At 27.9% G+C, this 24,264-nt stretch overlaps 1 protein-coding gene across 8 annotated transcripts in view; it reads left to right on the forward strand.

Moving 5' to 3' along the window:
- The window catches only part of LOC107450161 (LIM1_Isl and LIM2_Isl domain-containing protein tup), a 121,613-nt gene that overhangs the window by 32,308 nt on the left and 65,041 nt on the right, over window positions 1–24,264 (forward strand). For 4 of the 8 annotated variants that reach the window (XM_016065900.3, XM_016065901.3, XM_016065903.3 and 1 more), the window contains exons 2-5: window positions 1,454–1,643; window positions 6,625–6,908; window positions 17,658–17,705; window positions 22,226–22,518. In XM_016065900.3, coding sequence (XP_015921386.1) covers window positions 1,454–1,643; window positions 6,625–6,908; window positions 17,658–17,705; window positions 22,226–22,518 — 815 coding nt within the window. The remainder of the gene's footprint in view (window positions 1–1,453; window positions 1,644–6,624; window positions 6,909–17,657; window positions 17,706–22,225; window positions 22,519–24,264) is intronic. The other 4 variants (XM_016065902.3, XM_071183274.1, XM_071183276.1 and 1 more) reach the window with 1 other exon arrangement.

Here is a 24,264-nt window from a genome sequence, read left to right on the forward strand (position 1 = left end):
TATAAATGAATATCAATGGGAAAAACCGTTTTATGCATATTTTTCATAAAAATAACGGTTGGATCGCCTGTTGCATTTTGAGCTTTGATAAATCAGTAACGAGGGAAGTCGGTTCTCCCTGAGAGTTATTATATAGTGTAGGTGGGCCTTCCCCATTCGCTCCTGTCCCCTTGCTTCCGTCGTTTTTTTCTCAGAATCAGCTTTCGTGGTCGTAATCCGTTCTTCTTCCCTGATCTCCAACTGTATATATGACTATAGACTAACCGAATTATAATTGTAGCGACAAATGAAAAAGACAGAATATTTATTTTTCAAAGAGTGTTTCACTCTGAACCAGCCACATAAAAGAATAGATTTTTCTTTTTTCAAAAATATCTCATTAGTATTTTTGTCATGACAAAATTTGTTCATAACTATTGATAACTAGAATATAAGAAGAAGAAGGGGAAAAAAACGTAAGTTAATGTCATGTGGTTTCAGTACTTTTGTTGTACATAGTTGAGTTTCTGAAGAGGAAACGCGCTCTCTCGAGCTCTAATTCTTCTCTATCATTAAAGATTTTGCGTGAGTTAATAAGCTTACAAAATATCCCGATCGAATAAGAGTCTTGAATTTCAGATGCAAACGATAAATCAAATATTATTTAATATTTTTTAAAGTATTTATACCCAGAACAGAACATTTTACTTTTGTTTGTTAACAGACGATGTTTTGCAAATAGCAGACGACTTTATATGTTGATTTTTGACAAAACTATCTCATTTCGGTGTCAGCTTATTTTTTATTTAATAATTGGCAGCTGATTTTCTAGAACGTTCCATTTCGTGGTTTCTAAGTACGTGTGCGATTCAAGTTCTTATTATTCATAATAAATGCTTCACGTGTATAACGAACGGATATTAACGTATTTTTATATAAACTTTTTACAAATCAAAAAGAGCAACTTCTATCAATTTTTACACATTTTATTGAAAATATATATAGTAAAAGCAAAAGGTTATTAATCCTCAGCAGCAAAACTTGAAAAATTTAACTGTTTACAGGATTACCAGCAATAACAGAAATTAAAGGAAAGTAAAATATCACGTGTTTCAAATGTTTTAAAAAATTTAAATGTCGAAACAATAAGAAAAATTCGCAAAAAATTATGAGATTTAAGCTTATGCTTCAATAGGAATTCTTAAAATTTATTTGAAAAGTAAGATTTCAAGAAAAACACATTAAAATTTAAAATTATTATTATTATGGTTGAAGAACATTGTCGTTGTAGTAACTGTTGTTGCCAGAAAAAAAAATATATATTGTTTACAGTAGGCAAGTGCGACAATATTTTCGTCTTAGTACCATATTTTTCCATAGTAACTAAGATACAATCACTATTTTTGTTTCTACTTAACTTTGTATGTGAACTTAAATATTTATGTATATATATACTTTTTCCTCTTTTTGGTAGAAAAGCGGCGATCTTCTACATGTGTTGGCTGTGGAGGTGCAATCAATGACCAATACATCTTGAGGGTGTCCCCAGACCTAGAATGGCATGCGGCCTGTCTCAAATGTGCGGATTGCCATCAGTACCTCGACGAGACGTGTACGTGTTTCGTCAGGGACGGAAAGACATACTGCAAAAGAGATTATTTTAGGTATGTTACAGTTTCTCACGTTTAGTACTTTCAGTATAAAGTAAATTTCTGTAGTTTAGTGTTTAGTTGAGGAGTCTGGTGCAAAAGCAAAGTAAATACAGATTCACAAATTGTTGGGGAAGAGCCAAATAAGATTAAAAAAAAGCGTCTACTTTTATAGTTTTAATCGCATTATTTACAGACGATAACAAATGCTACACTTGGGCCCGAAGAACTAATCAAAACTGCTGTTTTCCATTGCCAAATAAATATTTCTGAGCATAATAAATGTTTTTGGAAAATGTGGATTCACCTTGCTCTTGCACGAAACTAATTTAAAATTGAAAGCATAGAAAAAGAAACTTCAGGCAAATCTAGAGTAAGGCCATAAAGTTTTAATGGTCAAAAAAAAAATTCTAAATATCAAACTGCAAGCAAATTAGGAGGAGACTAACCCATACAACACAATGCGTAATCCTAAGTTATTCTATCATAGTTTTTTTCTTTTCATTTTGATTTTGAGAAAATTTCTTTTTAGTATTGCAAACTTCATGGCTCACTCTAGGTTTGCCTGAACGCACTTTTCCTATACTTAAAATTTTAAACTACTTATGGAGGTAAAAGAGAATTTGGGATGAAAAATTTCTCCCGTCTTACTCTAGATTTGCATACTTTTACAACTATAATTTTGATACTCATAATACACGATAATAAACCAAAACAATTTGACACAGGAAAAGCCATACATGCATTATAAATGTTTTTTGGAACATTCATACTTCCATTATTCTAGAATTAAGCCCCTCAATAACAACAATTGTACTATGTCCATGAGTACTATTTTGAAAAAGAATATTGTCTATAAATTTTTTATGTATTTCAAATAATTTCATTCATTAAAAAAATCTTATTTAATTTATTGCCTCATTTAAATCTCATAATCTATCTAACTTAAAAATATTGTACGGATTACTGAATACTTAAACCTAAGTAAACCCTTATTTAAAAAATAATCAATTTAATAAAATATATATATAAACTAAAACTAGCTCATCAGTTCATTTTTTCTTTCTTTTTATTTTACTTGCATGCATGTTTTCATAATCCATTTCCAAGGAGAGGAGAAAAGGTATTTAACTTTTACAGCGTGCAGAAAAATCGATCAATATTTTGGTAGTCAAATTCACAAGCAACGTAAGATCTCATACAAAATGATAGCTTTATTCAATGAAAAAATTCCACAGATTTAAATCATTCTAACAATATAAAATACTCCTTTAAAGCATCCTCTCCCCGACGACGGTATTTCGATTTGACTAGCTACTACAGACGAGCATATCTTGATCCACCTACAGCTCCCCCCTTGGAGGTCCCTGAGCTAATTTCGTGATTGGTTGGCCTCGAAACCCTCTTCCTGCCTCCTCCACATCATTTACTTCCAAACATTATGCTTTTCGCTTTAATAGAAACCTTCGGACGGATGCTTCTGCCTTTCTTAAAGGCAACTGCTGAATTATTCAATAGGGCAAGATAACTCCTCTCTTGCTTGCTTTCCCTACCTTGGCTTCTCTATGGGAGCGGGGAAGTCCTTTCAAGTCGGAAAGGAATTCGTCTCATTGCACCCACACCCATCCATAATCTGTCAGATACCTTTTTCAGCATAGGGCGTCCCCCCAAAACAGTGGCGTGAAGATGGTTAAGCTTCCTTGTAAAAGGTGAAAAGTTCATTTGCTACACCATAATAAAATTCTTTAAAATAATTCTCCACTCTTAAATTTGGAATGAAGAGCTTGAGGTTAAAAATCTCCACTTAATGGTAATGTATAGTATTAGCTCACAGTATTAAAGTCTTGAAATATCATTATGTAATTTGAAATGCATTTGAAAAATTAAAGAAAGAAAATCGCTATTGTAAAAATACATTTATCAAGAGAGGCAAATAGTATGGAAATCTTCAAAAATTTTCGCTGCTAATAAAATAAATCGAACATGTACGTTTAATGTGTATTTTTTTTTTAATGAAGCCAAGATTAATGCACTTTCCTGCCAAACTTCTGAGGGGGGAAAGAAAGACACTATACAAATCTTACATCTTGACTTTCAATTTTACTTGTAAAGCATCTTTAGAAAGCTTGTTTTGTAATAAGTATTAAAAAGGGCGAAAATTTTTATGGAAGCTGTGACAACTTAGTTTTAGTTGCTCATTTTAAATCTAAGGAAACCAAGAATAGAGACTCTTATTTTTGAAATGAATAATTATGTTTACAATTTATATCACATATTCTTACCAAAAATGCCAATGGGCTTATATACTACTTTATGATTTTTCTAATATTCTGCTGCATTATTATACTACTACATTATTTTGCTATATAGTTAATATTAATTAAAATTCTGATTATACCAAAGGTGGTAATCATTTTTGTCAAATTAACTCCATATTTACTAATATTATTAGTCTTTGAACGAATTTACTCTAAATTTGGTGAAATCGGATACGAATTATGGATTTGTATAGGGTACATACATACATATAAACATTCTGCTTTATTTATATAGATAACACTTGTAAGGTGTCTTTATTAATTTTTAACATAGTCAAATTATTTTAAAACTAATAGTCAGCAGCTATTTTTTTAATTGCTGCTTTAATGTTCACCATGGTCAGTTTAGTAAAGAGCAATTGGCTTTGACCTCAGAGTGCACTTTTTTTTATATCTATTTTTTTACTTTTAACTATTTTTTCTTGCAATTAATACAAACTAAACATACCAGATTAAAATTATACCACCGATAAATTAAAAAATGCGTGAGAATCGCGCAAAATGCTTCAAAGCTCTAAAGACATGCAAGTAAACTTGGTGACAAAATGAAATTGATAATCCAAAATAACCAACTACAAACATTTCAACTCTTTGAAAAACATTGATTCAACTGGTAACGAACCTTAAGCAGCTGAAAAGCTATTTCCTTCAAATTATTGATTTCCTAACGGAAAAATTAGGATTTATACCACAGGCAACGTTAAATCATCATTAATATCCCTCAAATTTCCCCCACTCATAATTAATATTCCCTTTTCTCCTCTTTTAACAAATTGCCCTATCATCGCAAATGTCCACAAAATATGAAAAGAACATTTCATGAAAAGTTTTTTTCAAACATCTGAATTACTTGAAGCACATAATTGTTCACTGTTCCAAGTGGTGGTTAATGAGCTTTCATTACGAGATCCCTTTATTTTTCATTTTGTGGGGATGATTATTTTCATGCTAAGTCAGTTGTTGAGCTTAATTCGTTGGTTGCTTTATTAAGCTCTTGTGGGATTTCTGCTGGTATGTCTATGTCTAATAAGCATAAGTGAAACGCTTTTTATTTTACATTTAAAAAGTTCTTTTTATTAACGTTTGTATAAACGAGCTTTATAAATTAAATTTATTATTTTATGACTACAGTTAAACCTTATTAACTTTATCGTTTGTTTTGAAGCGATATTATATATTATTCCATATTTTTAATTTCATTTTGCCCCCTAGGGATTGTTCAAGTACTTTTTGTACGTTAATTTAAGTTTTTTTCCGCAAATGTACAGCATTTCCATTTTTGAATAATTACAGAGAAATTATTATTTAATTTTTTTAAAAAATTTATTTGTTAACTGTAGCGTTACTGAAAATAATCTTATGAACAAATAATTTTTTAGAAAGTATTTAATTAAATTCTTTGTTTTATTTCTACAAGGAATTCTGGCAAAATTACTGTACAATTTGGTAATGGCATTTGCAAATAAGAAAATAATATAATTCTGGTTAATAATACCAAAATATATGGCATTCAAACCATTCATTTGGTAATTTTTCCATTCACGTGGTAACGGTTTACCGGAAATTTGTGTTTTTAAAACGATAATTCTTATAATACATATTTTGTAGAAAATATGAAACTCACTAAATTAAGTCGAATAAATGATTCTTGTACCATGCTCAAAGGTATCACGATAAAATTATCAAATTTTACCATGTTTATTCATAGATTATGAAACCATATTTTATAGTAAATATTACCAAAAGCATAACCAAAACGATTCAGTGAAAATTACCAATCTTTTTGGTGTCCCCATAAAGCCAAAAACACGGTAAATTTTAAAATATTCTGGTAGTTTCAACCATACAATTTTTCTCAGTGTAAAATGAAGAAAAAAAAGTCTATGCTCATTCTCATGAAGATTATAGGAATAATAATATAATCGCGAATGATACACCAATTGTTTGGAATGAGAGCTCCCAACTCCTCATTTCTGCTCAGAACGTGTACGGTGTTGAAACTTATGAACTTTAAAAAAACGTATCCATTTTAACGACTACATTTAATATTAATGTTTTATAACTAAATTTAGGTTTGGGTAAAGTTTCAGTTTCAGCTAAATTGATGCTAGATTATAAATTAAAATTCATTGCATCAGTCAACTATTTGTCCAGATTTCATAAAATGTGTTTAACTATGTTATTTTCATTTACAATTCTAAAACTTTCAAAAGTAAAATACTGATACAAGAACTATGGCAAAAAAAAATATATATATATATATATATATATATATTTTCCAAAATGAATTTATTTTTTCATTTTCCACTTCAATAAAAATTCTCAAAACTCATGAAGAAAAATATTCTTTGTGATATTATTTTCTTCATCTTTTGTTCAGTTTCATGTTATTTTATCAAGTAACTGCTTGGGGTGAATGAAATATTTACTGAACATACCGTGAACATATCTATCTGATTAAATTTAATAAATCTTATTGTTTGTTGTATTAAGCTCGCATTACATGAAACATTCATTAACATTTCCCTAGCATTTTGCTATCTCCATTATTTGTGAATAATAACATTCATTACTTACTATTAAAAAGTAATATTCTTTTTGTACAAAAGCTTTCAAATGTTTTTCTATAATCTTCCTCTCTCCTAATGAGTTAAAACAGTGTTTGTGTTTAATTCCAGGTTATTCGGCATCAAGTGTGCAAGGTGTAACGTGAGCTTCAGTAGGAGTGACTTTGTTATGCGGGCGCGAAATAAAATTTACCACATAGAGTGCTTTCGTTGCGTAACATGTACCAGACAATTGCTACCGGGTGATGAATTCGCCCTTAGAGACGATGGACTATTTTGCAAAGCAGACAATGACTGCACTGTAGAAAAGAAAATCACACCTAATGGTCACACGGCCAATGGCCAACATTCACCGCACAATGGAACCACCAATGGAACGTCCCTACAAATGGCAGGTAATAATTTTATTTTTCTATTGCAATGGATTATTACACGGAGAAAAAAATTCTGGGGAAATTACCTAACTATACGATAATGACAGTTCTGTTAAAAAAAAAAAAAGAATCCTAATTCTGGTAACAAAAACCGAAATACAACGGTTTTTAGGAAATTCTGGTTTTCTAAATTATTGTACTTATCGCCATGCATTTAGTAAAAATACAAAATGAAAAGTAAATTTAACCAAATAAAGGGTATTTATGACATGCTTTAAAATAGCATGATAAAATTACCAAATTTTACCACATTTCACATATTTTTATACCCTATTTTATTATTAAACTTACTAAAACCATTATCTTAGCAGTTTGATGAAAACTACTAAGATTTTTGGTATTCTCATGCAGCCAGGAACGCATATATCAGTGTTTCCCAAACTTATGACTTTTGTGTACCCTTTCAAAATTTTTCGTCGCCCTGTGTACCACTAATAAAAAAAATTAATGTATTTTTTACTATAAAAAAATTACCCAAAAGTTAAAAATCACAATTGGCTGTTGACACCACTAATTATTAACTGTTAACTGCAAAAAAATAGCCAATAGAAAAATACGTAATCGTAAATTTTCATCTCTAGTTTTGTTTTTAAATAAATTTTCTTAAAAATTGTAAACTGTTCCCGTACCCCTGGGGGTGCGCGTACCACACTTTGGGAAACACTGGCATATATCATGCCATATTCCTGTAGTTCAAAATTGTAGTTTTGATATACTTTTTTCTCTGTCCTGCATGTATCATACCATATTCTTGTAGTTGAAAATTGTAGTTTTTACATACTTTTTTTCTCCGTCCTACCAGGTAATTAAAATTTGTAACACTAGGTTATTAATTGCACTAGGTTATTAAAATTGTACTAGGTTAATTAAATTGTAGTAGACCATTAAGTTCTAGTAGTAACTGTATATATATCTTTTTTGTATTAAGGGCACAGTATAATAAACCTCATTTTTTTGTGTCGGGGAGGAGCGGGGACATTTTTAAAAGCGCTTTGGTAAAAATGCAATGATTTCTTTGTAGTCAATATGAATTTTCTGTGTTATTTGCTGCTATCAAGTAACAATTCTGAAAAATTATAAATCACCTATCTAGAAATCATAAGAAATAGGTTATGTAAGAATTTTGCCTTTCTAAGAAGCGAGACTTATCATTATAACAATCCAAGCACTTCAGTTGTACTAGAGCATAAGTTGTACTAGAGCATTTTTTTGTGTTTCATCAAGTTTCATGTTCATTACTGATTATATGTCTCGTTTGAGCATTTTGAAGTTTAAAACAGAGTATACAAAATTTTCGCACATTGTTGCATAGTGTTAGGTTTAATTATTGAGAGGAAATATATAAAATATGAATATTTCTCTTCTTTTATATTACTCTAAAGTTATAATTTATTCAGTCTGAAAATACAAATGAACTTTCTTTTAAAATAAATTCACGAAAAATCTGCTATAACAGAAGGTTTTGAAAATTACCCAAGTTACCCTCGGTATTTCTATTGCACCATAGCTCTTTTTCCCTATTATTTTTTTTTATTATTTTAAACACACACACAGATACATATATANCTGAAATAAGATATAAAAATTTACACTAATTTACACTTTATTTAGAAAATGATAGAGCAAAGCTAGGATTTGTTGGAAGAAACAGCTTTTAAAAATGAAAATACATTTTAACGTCGAGACCCAGCGTGCAATAAAGTGAACAAAATTTGGTATAATTTTATGACTCTAAAAGTAATAATATTTTTTTTCCTAATAGTATACCTTTTAAAGCGAATTTTTATGTAACAAATAATTTTTTTAATCTTTTTAGTCGGAATTTCTTACTACTATGAAGAAATTGTGAGGAAAATGAGAAATTCGATTCAATTATTTTTTGACAGTTTCATGGAATAATCATGGAATAAATAAATATCTTATTAAATCTACTAGATTAGTTCCATAACCAAAATGTGACGAAATACGCTATATTAATATCGAATAATATGTGAAGGATGCTAAAAGTAAAAAATTATCATTTTTTTTTTTGAAAAATTGTTTAAAAATCATAAATTTTTATTTTAATGAATTTTTTTTAAATTTTTTTTATCGCATTTATAAGTTTTCTTTCTATATATTTCTTAAAGGAAATTAGATTTTATGACATTATTTAATGCTTGGGTCTCTAGACATTGAATTTAAAAATAAGTTAATTTTCCATCTTTAGCATAACATAATGTTTAAAGCATACTGCATCTCACTTTTTTGCCTACGCGTTTATAACTTTCGTAAAGAAAGAAAATTGCTCATGCAAAAAAACGTAAACTTTTTAACCATCTAAAGAAAAAATTATCAATGTGTCCCATAAATGAAAAGTATAAACATGTCAAATGATTCAATTCATTCCTCAAAAGTAAAAAAAAACGCTAAGTTTCTCCAAATTATAGTAATATCTACTTCACATTTAAATATTATTTTAAGTAGTGCATCTTTTCATGCTTCCTAAGATAAAATTGTTAACCACCATGCATAAAAAAAAAGAAAAAAAAAAGAATTTAATTAAAAGCATTAACATGACAATTGGAAAATCATATAAGCCAAAACCACAAAAAAATATTATAACACATCTGAGAGTAACTTTAAATTACTTTAAGTAATTTCTTTTTATTAAATTTCAAGCTTATAAAACATAATAACTGACTGGAGAAATTCGATATTTTTATTTATTTATTTCTCAGTATATACTTAACGAGTTGCATTTATTATACGTGAATTGTAAAATGTCGTTTTAGTTAATTAGAAGAAATAAAAACGTATTTACGCTTTTCCCTTTTACCTAACTTATAGTAAGTTATCAATAAATAAAACTTTAAAAATTTCTTTGCTCCTCGATTTGCTGTAAAGTCGTGTCAGTCTTTGCGACAATTCTAACTTCACTGATCTTAGTAATTCTGTAATTATTCAGTGTTCAATGAAACATATGTCGTGTACAAAATCAGTGGCTGTGAGCAAAAATGTAACAATTTAATGATCTGCACGCAAATCAAGAAGACCTGAGTTGAGCGTTATCTGTAGTTGGCACCATAGAATATTAAGTTTTATTCCAAGCTTTAATTACGATATAAACGTTTCAAATATCTCATTGTATAGTAGATACATATTAATATTCTCAGCTTATCTTTTATTTATGCACTAAGAAAAGTTATATTTTTGATATAATTATAATATATATTCCTCTATTGTTTTGCTTAATAAAATCTGCATAAAGCAGGTGGTTTAAGGCTTATAATTCTATATTTGTCATTAATATACAACTTTAAACTTACGGATCTCAACGCAGTAAAAATTTGAGTGGAATAGTACTTCAAATATTGAAAACTTGCCTTTATACATTGTTACAAGTTTCGGAGAGTGTATTAATTAACTCGTTTAAATTAATACTGAACCTTTGCAGATCTGGAAAAAAAATTGCTAAAATTTTAGTAAAAAAGGACCGTAAGCATTGTGGTCGTCACCTGCGAGATCACAATAAAGCAATTTGCTTAGAGAATTTAGAGTGGTTGAAAAGAAATAGAAGAGTTTAAGAGGGAAAAATTACAACAATTTTAGGATTTTTGCATCATTAAAAAAGAAAGTGGGGCAGTTTTTGTCTTTCCACCTTTGAAAGGGATAAATCATAATATGAACAGTAAAAAATCCGGATCAAATTACAGTAAAAAGTTCCGGCACTCAGGCTGACGGTACTATTTATCTTAAAATCCTTTTTTACCGGTTAAGCAACAAAAAATTAATATACAGCAATTTTTACCGTAACAATTACGGTAAAATTACTGAATCACTCTAATAATCGCTAAATATTATTGTAAAAATTACTTTATTTTACTTTAAAATAGATTTTACGGCCGAATGAATATTACGGGTGATGCACCCAAAATGCCGGTACTTTATACCGTCATTTTTTACAGTAAGATATTACTTAATCTTGATTATACTATATTGGATTCAACTTGAATGTAAACAAGATTCAATTTAACACTTAATTAAGATTGCAGGAAATTTGTCTCGTATTATGGTTCAATATACCAATATTATGGTTCAATGTTCAAACAACTGTCCTGGGAGTGAATAATAAAAAAAGAAGTGACATCTGAAATTGTTATTTTGTCCTGTTCAGTAAACACACTTTACTATAATTATAAAATTGAGAACTTCGAAATAAAATACTAAGTAACAATAATAGGAGAATAATGCTAATGTAAGGAATGAAAGTAAAACAAACAGGAAAAAAAATTTCCGAAAATGCATGTGAGAAAAGCGATCAGTTCAATTTAGATTTTCCCAGTTTTTCCCAGCACAGTTCATGAAAGAGTATTTAATCATCTAGAACCGATCACAAGTGGCACTTTGGTTTTTCACACAGGGGGCTTATCAAAAGACCTCAAATTAGAAGCAGGCCAACTGCATGCGGAAACTTGTGTCTGAATGGCCCCTCATTTGGCACGGGGGGTTGGTTCTAGAAGGAAAAAACAGTATCTTTAAAAGGGCATCATTGATTATTAACGGACAATTATTATCCTTTCACACTCGGGGGTCTATAGTTGAGAGGGGAAAGACCGTCTTTTGATCGACAGGAGTTGTAGTGGGCGGTCTGGACTCACACGCGTCTGTGGGGCGCGCCCTTTCACGCGCCCTGGCTGACACATTCCCATGATAAGAGGGGGGGAGTTATTATGCATGGGGGGAAAACGCAATGACATTTGAACGATAATTTTTTTCTTTCTTTTTTGCTAGTAGAATGCGGTATTAGTGAGTGGGATACATGCAAAATTTTATTAAAAATTGTAGGCTTTTTTCTTAAAATCCTTTTCATACCCTTGTTTTTTCTTTAATTTGTTTTTTTTTTTCAAAAAAAGTTTATTGGAACTATATTTCTTCACAAACATGCTGATTCTTCATAAATTTTTATTTTAAGCAAGTCATTTAAGACAAAGTTTGCTAGTTAGTTTATCTTTCCGACGATAATAACTATAATAAAATTTTAAATAGCTGAAATTTCTCGCAGTTCTTATTAAATAATTATAACAAATACTAATAACAATATAATTAAAAAAATTATTTAGTACGCTGGTACTTACGCATCAGATAATACTGCAGCATAACATACCTAGCTAACACTTCAAAAATTCCGGATCAAATTACACTAAAAGCTACCGTCTTTCAGAGTGCCGGTACTTTTTACCGCAATATTCATTTTCACCGGAGTATGTTACTGAACAAAAAAAATCTGATATACCGAAATTCTCACAGTAATTACCGTAAAATCACCGAATCACTCTCATTAAATAAATATTAATGTAAAAGTTTACTTAAAGGTAAAAATGGCTTTTACACTAAATTGTATTTAATACGGATGATGCAACCGAATTGCCGAAACTTTACACTATAATTTAAAATCACTGGAATTTTTTACAGTGTGTCTAGTACTTTAGTTTATCTAGATAATTAAAAATTAATAAATAAATTGATAAATTTTGAAAGAAAAAGAATAAACACTTCCATTACCTTTAATTAAATTAAAAATGTTCCTTTTATCAAATATTTTTTTTTCCTTTCTTTTTTCCAAAGGAGTATTATTTATCTAAAAACTAAAACTTCACTAGCATTTTAAGATGATTTATCTAAACAGTTTCCAAATGTGTACAGTACGGGAAAAAATCACTGTAAATAACTAATGTAATTCCAATAAGCGAATTTTCAGGAATTAAATACCGATCTTAAAGATTCAAGAGAGGGTCTCAAATATGCAAATTAATCAGCACAGACGATATTTTCAGTTACAAAATTAAACTCTAAAATGATTTTTCTCTGAATAAGGAAGTCGTTTTTTGTGCCTAAGTCTAATTTGGATTTTTCACCATTGAAGTATGGGAGGCAAGAATGTTGGCAGCAATCTAAGTAATGTGGCCGCAATAGTTTGAACAAGAGAGCGGAAAAACCATGATGTTAATTTCACCTTTTTGAATATTTCACTATATCCCGGGAAGTTTTTAAGCGAATCAAAAAATTCTTACTCTGAATTTTAAAATTCCTTAATTGATGATAATTCCATTTCTTTCCTCATTGTAATATAAATAACATAAAATATCGAATGATGATGAACACACAAACAATACAATATAGAAAATGAGTTTTTTACACAAGAAATATAAAAATCTATTTCCTAATTGGAATTTTTTAATCATAATTCCTTTGACTTAAACGTAAAATTATATTATTAAAGATGAAAAGTTATTGATTACTTGACAAATTAATATGAATAAATAATATATTTACGAATATCCTATTTACTCATAAATAGTGTACTGACTCGTCTAAGAAGACATATGGAAACTTTTTAAATCAGTGAGATATGTCACTTTATGTTTGATTAAAACAATAGCAATAAATTTTCAATGATTATTCAAATGGACTTTTAATGATTATTCAAATATATTTTTAATGATTATACTTGAACGTATTATTAAAACGTAATTTCTTAACCCTTTGATGCAAACATTTTATTGAACATATTTTTCATACTTTGTTGAACATATTTTTTCATGTTTTCGTCATTCCCTACCTCCAAACAATGTAAATTCCTAATTAGAATGCAACATTTTTCATGATGCTTTTTTAGATAAATAAAATACGTTTCAAATGGCTTCACGTTACAAAATTTTTCAATTAGATTTAAGAACTATGAAATACTTATCAAAAGGAATTTTTTCAGTTCATAAAATTAATGAACAAAATTCCAGATTGGGCTGTCTTAAGCTTATCAAAAGTAATATCATAAACATTAAATAATTATTTACAGTCATTTACATTAATTTGACGCCAACAATAATGTGTTTATCCTGTATTTTTATCGCACTGCCCTGTTTTTGTTTAATCCTTATATCCTCATTATTATACATTGCATCTAATGCTTACATCAAAATGATAAATAAGTTGTCGTTGATTAATAACTCTTCAGTTCTTCCATTCTTTAAACAATAAATATACTAAAATGACTTTCTCATAAGACGTGCCCTTTTTTAATTTGATGTTTCAATGTTTGTACTTTTTATAGACATAAACTAAAATAAACTAGTTTTTGGCATTTACGATTAAAATAGAAATAAAAAAAATCTAAGATAGAAAAAAATGAACCAGACACCGTTAAACTTTTAAACGACCTTCAACTTTTAATTAGTTATGCAAGTCTCGTTTGTTCACTCAAGTCCAATGAATTACATCTGACGCGAACAGGCGGTCTTTTAAAAGAGATTCTTAAAAAATAAATAAATAAATGAAAAAGGGGAAAAAAAGAAAACGCTTAAGCGACAAGAGGCATAAAAACTTATTCTTTGATATCAGGTACACCTTTTTTTTTATTTCTCAATGTGACCGATTAGTATTACCTACTAGTTATTATTTACTTCAGCAACTGAAGTACACTTTCCTATCACATTTTTTTTTTTTAAAATGTGTAAAAAAAAATTCAATTCATTGCTCCAATCTTGTTAGAGATTTTAGTGATTAGCTTACTAAAAAATATCTAATCATTACCTCATTCCTAAATTATTTATGACATTTGTTGTAATTTTTTAATATTTTAAACTTTCAGAATATTTTAATTACTTTATTATGATTAATTTCATTAAATACAAAGCGTCAAAAATCAGTATAACCTTGTTTTATCCGCTTTGTTGAAAGAATATAATTCAATGTAGATAAATTAAAGAAGAATTTTTGCTATACATTAAACTAAATCTAAATATCAGAGAACGGTATCGCCTTCTCTTTTAGTCTATTGTCTTTCTGTCTGTTTAGCTCTCTGTCCTTTTTTCGCTTCATCAATTCAAATACACTTTCCAATCAAATTTTTTTTTATTTATAAAAAAAAAAACAATGCATTGCTCTAATCATATTAGAGATTTTAGTGATTAGCTTTCTAAAAATATTTAACAATGATCTCACTTTTAAATTATTTATAACATTTGCTGCTATAGTATTTTTGTTGTAATATTTTACGCTTTTAAATGTTTTTTATTAACTTTATTTTATAAACTTTGTTGAAAGAATATAATTTAATATAGATAAATTAAAGAAGAATTTTCGCTCTATAATTGAAACATCAGCGAAGAGATCTAGAGAGAGAAACAACGCTAAGCCATGCACTCCATGCATTGCCCGTTGGGAACTTTTTATCATCAAATTAAAACTAAGGTTATTAAAATTGATTCTACTTAAAATTAGTTCAATGCTTTCCAATAAATCAAATTAAATAACGATTTCCAAATGTACTGATTTGCGTTAGTTTTCTTTTTAGTGTAGTGAAACGGTCTATTACAAATTAGTATTATAATTAAAATATGTCAATATTTCTTCTCCAATAAGGCTTAGATTGAAATTCATTTCATTTTAGCTTCATACATCGTTAGCTTGATATATGTTGATATATAGCTAGATATATTTTTCTGCGTTGTAATAAATGACTATTCAATAAGTCATCAAACTTTTTCACACTGGCTTGTTCACTTCATGGCTTGTTACATGGCTTGTGCGTTTAGTGTGGCGTGAGCGGACAAAAAAAAACTTTTTAAAAAAATATTTTTATGAGAAACTAAACAACTTTGCAATTCCAGTTATAAAATAGAATTCAGGTAATCATTTAAATTATAGTTAAAAAAATACATTATGAGTAAAAAATTGTATTAATTTTTTTTTCTTTTTTTGGTGAACTTACACACTAGCCCCCGCTCTTCTATTATAATTACAAAAACTTAGAAAATCTTTCTTACAGGCAACGATATATATATATATATAGTCATTTACANATATATATATACATAAAGAGAGAAAAGGAGATACATAAACAATGAATAGAATAACATTGTTTTAGATTTAAAAAGAAAATTTCAAATCTATATTTAAAAAAGCAAATAAACATAATAAAATACCTATGAAAAGATATCAGTGGAAACGAACGATTTAAATAAGCAGGATAAAAGGGAAATCGAAAAGGTTGCCTCGTTGAAATGCATTTGATGTAAGAATGCTTGACAGGATGATTTTCATCCTCTTTTATCTTCTTCTTCTCTTAACTGCTCTCTTTCTAAATTTATCATTCAGAGAACTCAAGTATCCCTTCTTCATCTCATCATTTCCTGAAAGGAAAATAATGACCATCGAACTTGCTCGAGATATAGATTCTTTAGGTATATATAGAGAGCGCTTTGCACTTAAAGATTCTACAATGTTAAAAATGATGCTTTTATTTCTTTTTTAAAAAAAAGATCTTAAGTGGGGTAGCCTGCTTTACTTTGAAAGAGATCTCAGGTGTTTAGGAATCAATCGCACAAGTGAACGGTTAAATTTTTTTTTCACCAAAAAGGATTTGTATATGAAGCCAAGTTTTTTTCCCCTTGTTCTAAGCACTACTGTATAACCATTAAAAAAATAATAGAAATAAAAAAATTAGAACGAATAAAAAAAAAATAAAAGCGTTAATGGTAAAGATATTCAAAATTGCATTTGAAATATGTAGTATGATCTAAAAGCTTTATGAAGAATGTGATATGCACGCTTAAGAGAAGTACTTTCGTCTTCATATTGCTTAAAGGGAAAAAAATGCTTGCAAAAAGTATAAGGAAAAGTTTTCTGAATTTTAAAATGAAAATTTCGGATGTCTAACTTTTTCAAGACATTTCGTTGGCAATTTTACGGGACTGAAAAAAAAACCAACTTAGATATAAAAAAATAATGGCATTTTGTCACATTTCATTTTAAGAATGTGTTTTAATTTGTGCAATTTATTGTTAAATTTATAATAACTGAATATTTAAGCACATTCCTACCTAAAGCAACGCTTTTTTAACATTAATCATTTTTGATACTCACCGAAAAACTTGTAATTAATATTACGAAACAACAGTAACATTTTAGTTTTCAATGCAAAAAAGATTAGAGTTTGAAACCATTTTTTTAAAGAAGAAATCATTGGATATGTTTCAAATATTTACTGATGAAGGTAATCAAATTATTTTTTTAGTTACAATAATTTATTACGAAAACTTTTGATTATTCTGTGCTTTAAAATAATGTAATTGTATTTAAAGATAGTTTATTCCTTTATTTTAAATAATAATATTTCTTACAGCTACTGTTAATTTTTAAAGTCACAGAAATAAGAATTAATAACTGAAATTTTTGGTAATAATTGAAAGTCTTTACTTTGAATTTTACTAGATAATATAATTAATAATAATTTTGTGATGGTTTTCTGTTGAATTATTTTTAACTGTTGCATAAGTGTAAGAATCATATCTTTCTAAAAATTAATTTTATGGGAAAAAATTTGCTATGTTATTTCACTAATATATATAATGTTTTATTCATGAATGTTTGTTAGCAAATAAAAACATATCATCCACTTCATAAAATATTTCTTTTTAAATGTGAATTTTGCAATATAATAAATTTAATAAAACATTTTCTTAATTCCTTAATTGTTGAAAAAAAAGCATCGGCTAAATTAAAGGATATAAAAATTAAGTTCTTTTCTGATATTGGACCCTAATATAAGCACTCACATAAAGAAATAAATACAAAACTTTTATGTATTCTGGTGATTTTTCTGCTCTGTATCTCTTACATTTTTCAAATTAATTTTCTAAAACTATTATTTTTTTATTTTATGGATAGATTGCGCAAGGATCAAAACAGTCTGTAACAAAAAGAAAAAACTTTCAGGTGATTAAAAATTTTCTTATTTTTTTCTCGGTTTCAGCACCTCTCAATAGTTACAAAACTTTTGACATTAAGCTAAATATAACTAACAAAAATTTAAAAAAAGGAAAGAAGGAAAGAAAAACGCAATGAAAATGTATTGGTTTAAAATAGAATTTGATTTTAAGTACTTTATATTTTGTTCATTTAGAAAAGTTGCATAGTTTCACTAAAGGACTTCTGAAATGCTATTGAATAATTAATGAAACTAAATTTATATGTTTGTACATTTATGTGTAGTTATAAACGTTTTAAAAAATGCATGTGCAGTTTTGAAGTCTTTAATATTGTCGGACCACACAAAAGTATACCGAAAAAAATCGGATATAAATTTTTAACTATATATAAAGTGAATATCTAGATAAAATTGAATAGAGTTGTTAAATTTTAAAAGAAATATAAAATTTTTAAAAAATGGTGTTTCTGGTTAATATAACTGAAAATATGATGTACCAATATTAAAACTTTTTGGTTAATTCTGAATAAAAGCATCCTTTCCTTTAGTTGCCTTTAACATTTCTTGTAATTAAAATTCTTATAAATTTTTAAAATAGAGCGCTTTGATAAAAATTAACGAGATTTTCGGGGTTCCCATAGGGCCAGAAACGTGGTAAATTTTACTATATTATATGTAATAATTATTTTGTATATATGTAATAATGATTATACTGATATAACACTGAATTTTAAAATTAGTTTCCACATAAAGCAGTCCCTTTTTGCAGTAATTTATAAATTGAAATATTATGATCATTCTCTAAATTTATTAAATATATGATAGATTTTTGTTATATCAATTAAAATTTATATATACTATTTTAATATTAGTTTAAATTGACTTATGGAAATGAACTATAATTTCTTTGTTTAGCATTTATTATTTGTATATGATTTAAAAATGAATTATCTTTCACTTATTGATTATACAATAATGTAATCCATAATAGTAATCTATTACAATAAAAAATGCCAGATTAAAATTTTTTTTAAATGTTTTCATAAATTAAAATTTTAACAATATTTAAATATCTTGCTGATGTATGAATAATCTTTGAACACCAATTTTACTCATATTACTTGAAAGTAGCTAACATTTCAATATTTATCTGAAAATTTGACTTCATACAAAATAATTTAACTTTATATAATTTAAATATTGTGAAGGCATGTAAATATTTCAAAATAATCTTAATATTTTTTTGCAAAAAATTTATTTATTTCACTAATTTTAGCATTTACTGTAATGTTAACATTTTTGATTCATAATTGAAAAATTTCGAGATTAGTGTAGATTTTCTCAGAATGAATTCGAATGTTGATTGAAAACAAAAGAGCATATTAAATAAATAATCTAAAAAACTTAAGCTGTAAGATATAATTCGATTAAAAACTTCATTCGCTTCAAAAAATATTCAAATTGGAAATAACAGTCAACGTAAGGGTTCAAAGTTCAAACGCTTAAAAATAGGCACCCATTTTCAAGACTTGCCAGACTTGAATTAGGAGAAACAAAAAGTATTTGAAATATAAAACGTAAAGTTGCCAACGAAAAATGTAAAAAAATGGCGAGAAACAAAACTGGAAATGCTACAGTAGCCGAGAAAGAAAAAAATGATGGTGGTAAAAATGATAAAAAAATTGTAAAAGATGATATTTGAAATGCTATTTTTTTTCTTCCTCATTTATGTCCGGCAAATCTTGAAGATGCGCGCCTATTTTGAGAGCTCGAATCAGGTTGACTGTTATTTCCAATTTGTATATTTTTAAAGCGAATGAAGGTTTTAATCAAGTAGAACAACATATTAATTTAATTCAAAAATTGTGATTATTACAAATTTGTTCATTTGATTTATTGTGTTTCATTTTTTATTAAAACTCCTAATACAGAGTATCAATTTTTTTAACATAATAAGTTACTTTAATTGTATAAAATCCCTGCTTTCCATGGAAAACTTGCCGATTTAGGCAAACTTTGAAATATTCGAATTATCATACCCTTTGCCTAAATAAATGTAATGCCTAGGCATTCTATAGAATGATAAATTCCTCTTATACATTGGAGGGATTATGAGAATTATCATATTCTTTGCCTAGTCATTGTATAAAATGCTTATAGGATGTCTTTTGAATGCCTACACTGGAAAAAATTCCGAATCATATAAAGGTAAAAAGGAATGGTACACTGAGTGTAGCATACATAAAATCCATTTTATCAGAAAATCTATTTTTACCAGAAAATTTCATACCGCAATTTGTGGTACAGAAGATTTTTTATCCCGTGAAGTTTTACGTTAAAAATGGAATTTAAGATCAAAACTTCGTACGTAATTAGAACAAGAAATTTTTACAGTGTGGGCAATATCAGTGCACAATTATAGAAGTTAAGTGTTTAAAAATAATCCTGTGTTTCCCAAATGTTAAAATCATTACCAATGGACAAAAAATACACTTTTCTCTAGCCTAATTTAGCTAGAAAGGTTTTTTTCTGAATAAAGTTTCTAATTCAGAATGCAATCTCTTCAACAACTGAATGTAGTTTTAGGTATTTATCATAAAGCATTTAAAATGTATGACAATCAGAAAAAATGGCCACATTAAAGCGAAACTCTCCCATGCCCCTTATCAATAGACAATTCCTCCCCCTTTCTCCCCTTAATGATAATATCTATCTTTGTACTATATTATAAGAAATATATTTAGTTTTGTGGTCAAAAGATCAGTAGTTTACTTGTTTTATTTTATAATGTAGTACTTTTCAAAAAAAATTTTGTTTTATGAAATAGTAATTTTAAAAATAATGTTTTCATTAGTACTTTTATAACAATGGTACAAAATTTTACTATGTACTTTTCAGTAAAAATAAATTTGAATTCATAAATATTAACTTCTTGAAAAATTCGAATAATTTAAGCATCTTTCTTTACACATTTGGTTTCAAATAATTATTTTAATTTAAGATTATAGCAAACACACTGTAAAAAATTACGGTATAATTTGTAGTACCTTATATACTGGAACTCTGATTGTAGCATCCGTGAAACCCATTTTGCTTCGAAATCCATTTTTACCGTAAAATTTTATACCGTAATTTGCACAACAATACTTTAATTATTTATAATACAGTGATTCAGTAATTTTACCATAAATATTACTGTAAAAATTACAGTATATCAGATTTTTTTCCTTAAAATTTTACGGTAAAAATGGATTTTACCATAAAAATTACTGGCCCTCAAGATGCCAATACTTTTTACAGTAATTTTATCAAGAGTTTTTCCAATGCAGTTTTGATCGTATCAGAAGAAATTTAAAGTCTGCTTCTTTTTAAAAGTTTTTTAACGTGAATTTCATTTTTAGTTGGCAGTACAATTACCATTTTCGTACTTAACATCGATTTAAGTTTAGTAAGTAAGTAATTTAAGTAAGTAATTTTAACAAAATTATTCACGATAGTTGCTTGAACAAAGGTATATATTTTTATAATATCATTTGCGTAAATTATCGTTATATATGAATTTGTAGTATGAAAATTAAATTCTTAGATATCTACCTTCAAAGATTTGGTATCATATATTCAATAATAAAGAGTATACAATATTGATTGTATTGATCAGCAACTGAAAAATGTTGAGGTAATTTTAAAATAGCGTACAGAATATTCAACTTAATCACTAAATATTTTTTAAACGTGAATCTCCTTTGTCGTTTGCAATGAAATTGCCATTTTCGTTCTTTACATCGATTTGAGTAAGTAATTTTAACAAACCTATTCACAATAGTGATATGAATAACCATATAATTTTTTATCATTTCGTTTGGGTACATTTTCATTATGTGTAAGTTTGTGTTCATGGAGGTTATCTACATAGCAAATCAAATAATTTAAAATATCTGACTTTAAAGATTTGAACATGTTAAAAAAGTATTTTTTTTTCATTTGAGGCAATTTTAAATTAGCGTGCAGAACATTCAACTTGATCATAAAACTTTTTTTAAACGTGAATCTCATTTTTCGTTTGCAGTGCAATTACCATTTTCGTTCTTTACATCGATTTGGGTCAGCCGAACTTTTCTTTTAACGAGATTTGACTCAGTTCTTTTTTTTTTCAACAAACAGAAAAACGTTCGATTGATGCCTTCCTAGTGTTTACATACAGATTAAATTGACTACTCAAGCAAATCGAACCGGTTTGCCATTCCTCAACGATGTGGTCCACTTTACTGATGTATTTTCGATCTGAAGAATACACTTTCAGTTTTTTTTCCTTTAAACCTTTTCCCTCATGAGAAAATATATTCCAAACAGAGCTCTCAGCAGGCCACGCAGGTAATAAGGAACTTTTGAAGATCTTCCATGTTTGCTTTAGTTATCGTCTGCTTTTGGTGTTGTACTTATGAGTGTTTGTTTTTGCTGGCCTTTGTTCTTTGTTTCCAGTACCGGGATTGTTCGATGTTCTCTTACTCTTTGTGTTCTTGTCCCACAGCGAATGCAGAATCGATGCAGTCTAATAGGAATCGGGACTCAGTGCGGCCGCAGGTGCACAAGCAGAGCTCGGACCACAAGCCAACACGGGTTCGGACCGTCCTCAATGAAAAGCAGCTGCATACGTTGCGCACTTGCTATGCTGCCAACCCCCGACCAGACGCCCTCATGAAGGAACAGTTGGTGGAAATGACAGGACTAAGTCCGCGTGTGATCAGGGTGTGGTTTCAGAACAAGCGGTGCAAAGATAAAAAGAAAACCATCATGATGAAGCAGTTACAGCAACAAGAGAAAGTAAGTCAAAATCTTTCATCTCTAAGCCTTTTATCAATTTTTTAATTCATTTTATTGTTTTATCTCTTTCTACTCATTTTAAAAAGTAATCTATATTTAATTAATTCAGAGTTCTCCCTAGGAACAAAAAAAGGGCAGTGTGCTGTCTCTCAGGAAAGGGCACATACTTAAGGCTGTAAAAATGTATGAAAATGTATTATATTACGTAATAACTGAATTTGATCCTCAACAATTTTTAAATTACCCTCATATACTATTTGAAAATCGTGTGTATTTGGAAAAATAATTCTCTCTCATTATCAAAATACGAAAAATAATTTGTAGCTTATAAAAATAATTAAAGCCATGTTAAAAGGCAATCTCTGTGCATAAACTTTTATCAAAAAGCTGAACTGAAAAAAATGATTACTTGAAAAAAGAACTTGAAAGCTTTTTTTATAATTTGAACTGAGAATTATAAGAAAAAAAAATTCAAAGGTGGATTATTTTTTTTTCTTTTTTAGAAGAAGGGTATTTATTTAAAAAATAAATTTTAAAATCCTTACAAAATATATTATTCCCTTCCCCTTGAAGAAAGAGATAGTTATAAAAATTTAATGAGTTGAGAATTATCCTAACAAAGTAAATATTTGTAATAGTAATCAAAATTATACCTATAAACACATAATTTTATCAACGAAAAATTATTATTTAAATAGTGAAATAATTTTTTTCAAAATGGAATATGAATAAAAAGGCTGTGGTTTTAAAAGATGGCGGCTTATTTTTAAAAAGAGGGCTTTTATATATGGATTAAAGGGCGAGCAGGGCGAGTCGCCTTTCTAAAAATGCTTAGGGAGAATACTGAATAATTACTGTGAAACATTTATAAATTTCTGTTAGCTCAAACATGTGAGAAAATGAATTTAGCTTAACATAATGTCATTTTCTTCCTCAATCGCATTAGTCAGCATAGTCACAGAGTGATTTAAATCAAGTTAGACAAAATAGAAATATTTAGATTTTATGGGTCGAAATAGAACCAGAACATATGAACAAATGATTGATTTTTAATCGTATGAATTTTGCTACTAATTTTCTTTTTTTTTTTGCATTATTTAAATAAAAAAAATATTCCGATTAGAGAAATTCCAATTCAAGCAATGAATTTTAAATATTTATTTTATATATAGTTGCATTTTTGCATAAATAAGTTTCAAATGGTTTCAAATATTAGAAGCTTGATTATTATATTCACAAAACAAAACACAAGTTTTCTTTTTTAAATATGAATTTAAAGATTTAAATTAATTTTTCGAATGTCTGAATTTATAAACATTAAGCACACATAACATTTAATGTTCTATTTGGATTTTGCGTCATTTTTAATCCATCCTATTAAACTTTAAAATAATGCTGTGCTAATATTTTTTACAAAAATTGAATTTTCGAACTCTATATTTTCAGATTATAAAATTCAAATTACAAATTGGTATGCTTATTGCTTATTTTCTTAGAAGTTTTTTTCAGTAGAAAGTTCAGTAGAAAGTTCGTAAAATTCTAGTATTCATTTTTTTTATTTATTTATTTATTTTTTTTACGGTATACAATGTTCAGAGCAATGTAAAAAAGAGTCTGGCAAAGTAAGGCAACTAGTATTTAAGTGTCCCTAATTCAATTCGGCAATAATAGTTATAAGAATAATAAAATTGAAAATCTGATTCCTTAGGACTTATCTGATTTCATAATTTGTTGCCATAAATAAAT

Source organism: Parasteatoda tepidariorum, chromosome 7, assembly GCF_043381705.1.
Source record: "Parasteatoda tepidariorum isolate YZ-2023 chromosome 7, CAS_Ptep_4.0, whole genome shotgun sequence".
Classification (NCBI taxonomy): Eukaryota; Metazoa; Arthropoda; class Arachnida; order Araneae; family Theridiidae; genus Parasteatoda; species Parasteatoda tepidariorum.